The sequence below is a fragment of the Lissotriton helveticus genome, chromosome 6 (genome assembly GCF_964261635.1).
Source record: "Lissotriton helveticus chromosome 6, aLisHel1.1, whole genome shotgun sequence".
In the NCBI taxonomy this organism is placed as follows: Eukaryota; Metazoa; Chordata; class Amphibia; order Caudata; family Salamandridae; genus Lissotriton; species Lissotriton helveticus.
In genome coordinates, this window is record NC_136067.1 from 581,060,551 (window position 1) to 581,070,459 (window position 9,909).

At 44.3% G+C, this 9,909-nt stretch overlaps 1 protein-coding gene across 1 annotated transcript in view; it reads right to left on the reverse strand.

Moving 5' to 3' along the window:
- The window catches only part of COL9A1 (collagen type IX alpha 1 chain), a 410,236-nt gene extending 400,927 nt beyond the window's left edge, over positions 1-9,309 (reverse strand). Inside the window, exons 1-2 of the mRNA XM_078648015.1 lie at positions 9,243-9,309; positions 6,519-6,592 (exon numbers count right to left, since the gene is read on the reverse strand). Coding sequence (XP_078504141.1) covers positions 6,519-6,592; positions 9,243-9,256 — 88 coding nt within the window. The 5' untranslated portion in view covers positions 9,257-9,309. The remainder of the gene's footprint in view (positions 1-6,518; positions 6,593-9,242) is intronic.
- Positions 9,310-9,909: the final 600 nt, after the last annotated feature.

Sequence of the window (9,909 nt, forward strand, 5' to 3'; positions counted from 1 at the left end):
ATGGTTTTCGTTGTAAAACCTGCGTTGTAAAAGCACTGCGTTGTAAAAGTTTCGTTGTAAAGGATGTTTCCCGTGACAAAGGAGCTTCGCTCCGAAACGCGTCGGGAAAGGATTTGCCGATGATTTGAAATAAAACAATCTTTCCACGCATGACGGAGTTGGGCTTGGTTCTTTTGTGTAAAATACCAAAGATTGGAGTAGTATATATATATATATATGTGTGTATATATATATATGGGCCAGATCTTTACGTTTGCGCGTAAATATGAGGATGCGCGAAAGGGCACAGCTAAAACCATATCTAAAACAAAAAATCGTAAATTTCAGATGGAAAATGCCACACTCAGTGAATCCTCACTCACGACAATTAGTTCTGACCCTGATACCGAATCTGATTCAGAACGTCACAGATTGGAACAGGCAACTGGTACCTCCAGACCAACTCCAGGCCAGGAAATCGATTTTTTGTGCCAAGAGAGACTAAAAACCTTGAGATCTCATTCACGGGCCGGGAGAGGAGAAAATACCGCAACTACCAGAGGCGCCAGAGGCGGTGGGCGTCAAAGAGGAGGATATCAAAGGAAATGGAAAAGAGGTGGAAGGGGTCAGGGATCTGTAGCCCCTCAACAATAAATACAACCACCAACAAAACCATAGTTAATCTGACTTCGTTAGTTCTTTCCAACAAGGAGGAAGAAATCTTACAACTAGGATTAACTTATGCTGCACCATGTGACTTTGATTACCCAATGACCAGATGTGACGTATATAAGGCAGTGAGAAAGCTTAAACTTCGCAAGTTCTTTGCCTTAAAAGAAAAAACAAAAAATATCCGATCACAGACATCAGAACAGCAGAGTGAGATTACAAATGCTTCACAAGGCACCAAAATTATAACGGAATTGTGGCTAACAGAAGGAGCGGGATATGATCCCACCAACTTAGGGGTAGCAAATTCAGAGGATTTTGACGAACATGGAAATAGATCTTCGTCTAGTACTAAGTTTAAACCCGCATCTGTGTTTTGCCCAATCTTGCCAAGAGACAATTTGGACATTTTCCATGAAAATGTGGTAGCTGATCTGAAGGAATTACAAACACGCATAGGAAAAACCAAAAGAAGAAGATTTGACAGCAGACTGCAACAATATATCGCGCTTACCACCAAACTAACAAAAGAAAAAGATCTTATTGTTAGAAATAGCGATAAAGGAGGTAATGTTGTTTTAATGACTAAAGGTGAATATGACAAAGAAGCTTATGCCCAATTGAATGACCGGAATTGTTATGAGCGCATACAAAGTAACTCAGTAACAACTATGAAATTGGATTACCACCGTAAGCTGTCTAGGTGGAAGTCATTAGGTTTACTGTCTGAATCTGAATACAAATACTTAAAAACTGATAATCCTGTGACACCAGTGTTGTATTTTATTCCTAAGATACACAAGGACCCTGCCCATCCACCTGGCAGGCCCATCATTTCTGGTAGGGGAGGCCTATTGGAACATACATCTGTATTTATTGACCATTTCTTACAGGGTTACGTACAACAACTTGGATCCTATGTTCAGGATACTGGTGACTTTTTACTAAAAATCAGGGATGTTGAATGGGTCACAGGCGATTGGCTAATCGCCTTAGATGTATCCTCGCTCTACACCAGCATTATGCATGAGGATGGCATCAGAGCTGTTGACCATTACCTCTCTAGAAGAGGACCTGAATTTTCTGACCATAATGCAATGTTGCTTGACATGTTGAGATTTGTGCTTAACAATAATGTGTTTCTTTTTAATCACCAATTGTACCGCCAGTTACAGGGCGTAGCTATGGGGGCCAGTTTCTCCCCAAGCTTCGCGTGTCTCCACATGGGAGCTTGGGAGGAACTGGTCCTTGGCCACGAATATCGCCACATTATCCGCAACAATTTGGTTGCGTGGTTTCGTTTTATCGACGACCTTTTGGTAATATGGCGTGGCAGCAAGGAAGGGGCACTCAAATTTATAGAGGAAATTAATAACAATGAACTTAACCTCAAATTTACGGCAACACTTAGTCAGGAAAGTGTCACCTTTCTTGACACTGAACTCTATATCAGAGGGAACCATCTAGAGTCCAGGCTCTTCCGTAAATCAACTGCGGGCAACAGTATCCTGCACGCAGCCAGTGCACACCCTTCTCACCTGATATCCAGTATCCCATATGGTGAGATGCTGCGATTGAAACGCATTTGCAGCAATCCCATGGACCTGAAAATTGCACAAGATCAATGCATTGCGCGATTTTTGGAGCGCGGTTATTCGAACCAGGCGCTACAAAAAGCAAAAGACAAGTCCATGGTACCCTCCCGTGATGAGCTCCTCACCCGGGCCAGCAGTAGACAGTCTGCCAAGTTATCAGCACATGCCCCAGGGGTGGAAAACTGTTTTCGAGTTATCACTGGGTATAACAGACAACATCAACAGATACGAAAGATACTCAACAAGCATTGGCCTTTGGTCACGCATGACTCCATTATTGGCAAGGATCTTCCCAATCAGGTCTCCCTTACGTTCAGTCGAGCACCCTCATTAAGAGATCAATTGGTAGTCACTAATCCAGAACCATTTGCAAAATCGACGTGGTGCCAAGAGAATAGGGGTTTTTACAAGTGTAGGATTTGTAAGGCCTGCATCCATGGTCAGAACACCCGAACCTATAAGGATGGTTTTACTGATAAGGCACACAGCATATCTCAGATACTAACATGCAAGACCGAATATGCTGTATATATTTTGGAGTGCCCTTGTCATCTCAGATATGTGGGCAGCACAAAGAATGCTGTCCACTTACGTGTTCTCCAGCACCTTAGAGCCATTACCCATGGGGACAATACCTACCCGGTGGCCCGTCACTTCAGAGAATGCCACCAGAGCAACAATAGTGGCCTTAAATATTGGGTAATTGACTCCATTCCATATAGCAAAAGAGGGGGAGACAGAGATTCTAAATTGAGAAGATTGGAAACCAAGTACATCCTGTTGCTTAACACTAAGTCACCACTCGGTCTTAATGTCACAGAAGACCTGTACACGTGTTTACCCTAAAGATATGATTGGTCATCCGGCTGGGGACCCTTTACTGTAAAACAAACTATCATACTTTAATGTTGTTTCAAGAAATTTATATGAACATTGACAAGGTCTGTTCATTATGGAATGTGCTGTTTTCTGTTGGTGTAAGGTAGTTGATTTTGATCACTTGTTTGGTGTTTTTAATATTTTTTGGACTGTGCTAGGTTCTTGAACCTAGTCAGCCCAATATCACTATTACCAAATATTTGCACGTCTGGTGCATAACAAGGACGATTTTGAAACTGCTCGCAAAGTTGGTGTGGAGGGCAGGCATGGTATTATAGGATCACAGGAGGTAGAACACTTAAACAGTCTCCTCCTTTCATTTTTCTTTGAATATCCTCTGATATAATGAGGTCGGATTGCCTAGAAACATGCCACTTAAAATAACCTTTTCCCTCCAGAAATATTAGTGAATTGGTATCATGTTCATATATTTGTCGGATTGCACAGCATGGCGAGAAGCTGCAGTTTTGCACATTGTAGCGTTATTTGCACATTTAAATTGCATGTTTGCACATTTTTTGCGTAATTTGCACTGTGAATTGGGTACATTAATATGACCCGCTTTGCCGATTTATGCATTTGCACTTTATTGTAAATATTGCCATGTGGTGATTAATCCGTATTTGATTCATGAGTACAAAATGTTTGGTATTGGCAACCTAGGTCCATTCGTTTATTGAATGTGATACCAACAGAATATACCGTGTTATACAAACTCCCATTTAAGTATTGTACTTTTATAATGTGGTATTATACTATTATATTTTAATGGAATGCCAAAAACAGGATGATTGCGAGAACCATTTGATAGTATGTTTTCTATGTCCTTGTTACATACACACACATTTTTTTAACACGTGACATCATTGTATTGTTACTGGCACTTTAAAAGGTTGCACCCGCACATTAAACGTTGTCAGGTGAACAAGGCTCGTGGAGCCGAAACGTCTTTGACATACCGCACTGAAATAAATTGAAGAAAAGGCTTCTGTGGTCCGTGTCCGTGAGTTTTTCTGGTGTGCCTTGGCTAGTTATTCTGGAGCGGGGCGAAAACTGCGGAGTATCGAATATATATATATATATATATATATATATATATATATATGTATATATATATATATATATATATATATATATATATATATATATATATATATATATGCCAGAAATTCTCCTCTCCGTTGAAAGAAGGAAGGGCCTCAGCGGGGTTCGTTTGTACATTTATTTAAGAAAGAACGGCATGACCGGTTTCGGCGTCAAGCCTTTTTCAAATGCCTCAGTTCGTACAAAGGTGTTTCCGTCGTGTTGATAAAGGGCTCCTCCCTTGCAGTGATGAAAGGTCCAGCTGCAGGGCATTAATGTGCTGACGTCACTGCAGCCTGTGCCACGGACTGCATATCCCGCCTTGCACCACGTTGGAATTCAATGCGCCGCAGAGGAAAGTGACCTTCGAAGATGCTGGAAATAAATGTACTTGTGTCCCCTATTTCCTAGCCCCCATAGTCCAAGAATCCGAGGCTGGAAGCGCAGGACAATGCAAACGCCTCTAGGGAAGTCCCAGACCGCCATCTGGCAGCAGCCTCTTGAAAACACAGGTATGCGGGCGGGCAGTGATGATCCGATCACTCGGGTAAGTAGAAGTTAGTCTCCTAACGTCCTGTAGGAATCACAGCCATATTATAAATACATATATATTTATAATATTTATTTATATATATGGGGATTACACTATACTGTTCTTTCAAATATTTTATGCTAATTAGTTCTAGTCAGTTATTGAAGCTGAATGAGAGCACAATTTGATTGCGCAGGCCCATAGTTTAAGCAGTGTAGGTCAAGAGTATGGTTGATCAGGATCCACCTCACCTTTACTATGGTAATTTCATGGGATTTGACCTTTGCACCATAGAAATCCATTTATGCCATTCCTGTGAATATAAAATGGGCCAACCTCCTGTGTTTCTTTAAACAGGTGTACTTATAAATGCTTCTCTACATATTACAATGAAAACCACTCTGCTAATAGTCACACAATATGATCAGTCTTATTTTATCTCAGTGCATTGCTTTGCCTTCTGTATCATAGCTCTGACTGCATAGCTTTGTTTAGATCTACTGCGCATGCCAAAGAAGCATAGCATAAAACATATATGCCAATGCAAATTGATTAACATGCTTTTTTTATCATCATTGAGGGCAGATGGGGATATCATGACCCATTCAAGACTTTGCCTTTGTGAGTCAGGACCCTGCGATACACTCAACTATGATAATAAATAGCATACTACACTTTAAACACCTGCATCTACTCTATGTCATGCTGGTGGAAATAAATATGGCCCAATAAGACATGTAATTTAGATCAAGCTTACTAATAAACACAGTTTCACACATTAATTGTTATATTTGAAACTTATATCCACAGCAGTGCCGACTTGTCTTGAGAAAACACTGCTCAATGTCTCACAGATTTCCTTCTAACCTACTTTCCTAAGAACATAACTCAGATGTATTAATTGTGATTCTGTCTCATTGCACACTTTTACTCCCTTGCGGCCTGATTATGGTCAGACGCCTTTATTTCTATTTCACACAAAAAAAACATAATGGCATAAACCCTACCCGTAGATGCCTAGAGTGCAATATGCTGTTGAATATCAATATTGAAGGAGGGGAGGTGCATCATGACTTAACTTTGCCTATTGTGAGTCTTGGACCCACACCACAAACACCAATGGAAATAAATAGCATATTGCACTCTGCCCATCAGCATATATAAGGTACATATATACGTGTATAATAAAACACCGTTAATATATAAATTAGATCAATGTAATACAGTTTTCATTTTTTATCGCCCTACCATAAATCAATACACGGGAATACTACATAATGAAGATTAATTTTCTCTCATTCTCTACTATCCTCTCTTATTTTAGTTTTATCCGTCTGGGCTGTTTACCACATGTTTATTTTCTGTTTTATTTCACATTGAAATTAAAGAAATTACAAAGTACCTCTATGCGCCTCTTCTGATAGCTATTATCTGAAAAAACTGTAATAAGCATCATTTTACGCAAAAAATGAAATTATGGCCCATGTTATTTGCATGGTCCTCACCATCAACTAAATGATACATTTGTGCTAAAATAATAGCTGTAAATATTACAAAACTAAACATTCCTCATTTAATAAAGATAGATGAAATTCTGCACTGGGGTTATGATCTGAAGTTTATCTGCCAGCAGATTGTGAACTCACTGAGTTATCTTGTTTAAATGTTGGCACAATACATTCAAAAGCAACTAAATGAAGTACTTTCATTGGTAATGGAAGCTCCTGAGCAAAACAACACTGCGATCATGACTTTTGTTTTACAGCGTGCTTGTGGCTTACTTGTCTGGTGGTGGATTGTGGCGGAGGTGAACGGCCCCAGTAAACCGAAGAGACACAAGAACGCCGGAGCGAGCCTGGCGAAATCAAAGAAAGATGCAAGCATAAGTTTCGGTGAAAACAGTAGGTCAATACTTCTGTACATTTGCTCTGAGACGGTAGGCGTGCTGACATTCTTTACACATGGCCTGCCCTGCAGAGTTCCTGCACACTCACTCTGGGACCTGTAAACACGCCACCGATCCAGCTGAGAAGTTGTCACCCTCTGCTTTCGTCCTCCATGGAGGAGCCGGTCCCTTCCCATTTGTTGACTCTACATTCTTGGTTAGGATCTTTCATACTCAAGTACACGCGTTCTCAACCTGTGTCCATGTCCTCCTCATGCACCTGTGCTCTCAAGTGCCCGTGCTCTCAAGTATCCGTGCTCTCAAGTGCCCGTGCTCTCAAGTGTCTGTGCTCTCAAGTGCCCGTGCTCTCAAGTGCCTGTGCTCTCAAGTGCCCGTGCTCTCAAGTGCCCGTGCTCTCAAGTGCCCGTGCTCTCAAGTGCCTGTGCTCTCAAGTGCCCGTGCTCTCAAGTGCCTGTGCTCTCAAGTGCCCGTGCTTTCAAGTATCCATGCTCTTAAGTGCCCATGCTCTCAAGTGCCTGTGCTCTCAAGTGCCCGTGCTCTCAAGTGCCTGTGCTCTCAAGTGCCCGTGCTCTCAAGCGCCCGTGCTCTCAAGCGCCCGTGCTCTCAAGTATCCGTGCTCTCAAGTGCCCGTGCTCTCAAGTGCCTGTGCTCTCAGTGCCCGTGTTCTTAAGTGCCCGTGCTCTCAAGTGCCCGTGCTCTCAAGTGCCCGTGCTCTCAAGTGCCAGTGCTCTCAAGTGTCCGTGCTCTCAAGTGCCCGTGCTCTCAAGTGCATGTGCTCTCAAGTGACTGTTCTCTCAAGTGCCTGTGCTCTCAAATGCCAGTGCTCTCAAGTGCCCATGCTCTCAAGTGCCCTTGCTCTCAAGTGCCCATGCTCTCAAGTGCCTGTGCTCTCAAGTACCTGTGCTCTCAAGTTCCCACGCTCTCAAGTGCCCATGCTCTCAAGTGCCAGAGCTCTCAAGTGCTCGTGCTCTCAAGTACCTGTTCTCTCAAGTGCCCGTGCTCTCAAGTGCCCATGCTCTCAAGTGCCCGTGCTCTCAAGTATCCGTGCTCTCAAGTGCCCGTGCTCTCAAGTGCCCGTGCTCTCAAGTGCCTGTGCTCTCAAGTGCCCGTGCTCTCAAGTGCCCGTGCTCTCAAGTGCCCATGCTCTCAAGTGCCTACGCTCTCAAGTGCCCGTGCTCTCAAGTGCCCATGCTCTCAAGTGCCAGTGCTCTAAAGCACCCGTGCTCTATTCCTGTGCGCGCCACCCTCGTGTACACATGTACTCGGTCCACATAATGCCCTTTTCACATATATGTGGTCTGTTTCGGCAGAATCATGTACTTTTATCCCGTAGTGTGCTTGGTGTGTTCACCCTCTATACAAGCCCTGTTACGAACAGGTCGTCATCCTGTAAACATGCCCTCGTGGACGTCATTTAAGGGTCGCCAAGGGTGGCTGCTGCGACCCTTGGCATGCCCCTTGAGACCCCGGGCACTGCCTTTGTGCCCCCTGGCGTCAGCAGTGGCAAAATCAGGGGCAGGAACAGAAGCAGCTCGGCTTTAATCACCTCGGTTTTTTGTCAATTTGTTTTTATACGAATAGTGAATAACATTACTTCATTCGCTATTAGTTTAATGAAAGATGGAGTACCAAAAAATAGCTGGGATGTGTCTTTCCCTGGCAGCTGAGGCAAGTAAAGAAACATGCTTTTAAATGTATGTGTGTTTTGTGCCTGCTTGTAGTTTTGTGTGTTTATATAAGAGTGTGTGAATGTGTAGACAGAGAGTATGTGTATTTGTGAATGCATGTGTATGTACAAGCATATATATGTATGAGTGAAAGTGAAGGTCAAGTGGCATGTGAATTCACTTGCGCTAACCCTGGCATTTTGGTGGATTGACGTCCATGCTTGCCCTCACCATTTACACACGTTCTCACAAACTAGCATGCGCTCTTCAAGCACGGGTGGTCTCGTCATACACACATGCACTACTGGAGTCACGTCCTGATATCGCATCCTCGTCCCTTTAGTACCCACGCTTGCACCCTCTACCCGTTAGATCTTCATAAACAGGTGCTGTCATCCATTACATGATATTGTTTTGTCACGAGCTCTGATTGGCCCGGATGCACAAGCTCTCATTATACGCACATACTGCATTCCGTGGACCTGCTCTCTATCTATGTTTGTGGCCCTATCTCGAACACGCTACAGTCCTGTATGCCTGCATTCTTTACACATGCCCCTGCCGTCTACAGATACGCATCCTATATCAGGTTCTTGTTATGTTCACATTCTCCCCCAGTACACACCTTCGCGGTATATACAGGCTGCCTCACCTGTGCGCACCCCTCATCTTCCACACGTGCCCATCTGGTATGCACCCTTGGTATCATCATCTTCACTTGCTCAATGTGTGCACATGGTTTAACAAACACGTGCTCCTATCCTGTACAAACGCACTTTCCACTGTATAGGTACCCTCATCCTGTCCACGGGTTCTAAATACGCCTGTCTGCATGTCCTTTCATCCCTCCTACCACTGATTACAGGCACTACACTCCTTGCCCTCCAACCCCCGATGGATTTCCTCTCCTTGAACGTCTTCCAGCTACTTACCCGCTTTTCTCCATCTTCCCTCCAGTGGCTGCCAGCGGCGCGGGCTCCTCGGACTCCGGGTTCAATGGAGCAGCCTATATTTATAGCGTTCCCGTCCTTCATTGCCTTTCCCTCATTTCCACCAATCAGAGGGGTGTCTACCGGTGAACAGGGCCTCCACCCCGGCCTCAAGGGCCTCGTAAAGACCAGGGTCGGGAAGGAGGGGGGGGGGGGGGTCTGACTAGAGGGCGCGAGGGGGTGGGGCGCTGCTTGGCAGACATCTAATTGCTGGAGGCTCGCGCCCGTTAGCGGGGACTTACACTTCCCAGACAGTCTGGCAGGACAGGCTGGGACTCCGCAGCCGATAAGCTGTCGACAGGCTAGCTTGATGTACAGATGTGAAACCGCAGTAAAGGGATGGGCTGGTGTTCGCGTGAGACTAGTGCAAGGTGTCAGGGCAGATCTTCCACACTCCAAGGAGAGCGCTGGCCAACGCGTGTCTTGTGTGTCCACCAAGGTTGCTTGTCCCCATACTCTAGCAAGACGAAAAGCCTGCCTCTCAAATACCTTCTAAAACGTGCGTGCTGCCATTATACAAGCAGATGCTGCTACAGTCTTCCAAATGCGTGCGCTTGAATCCACAGCAGCCTGCACTTACACGAATACAGCAGTATTAGCAAACTAATGC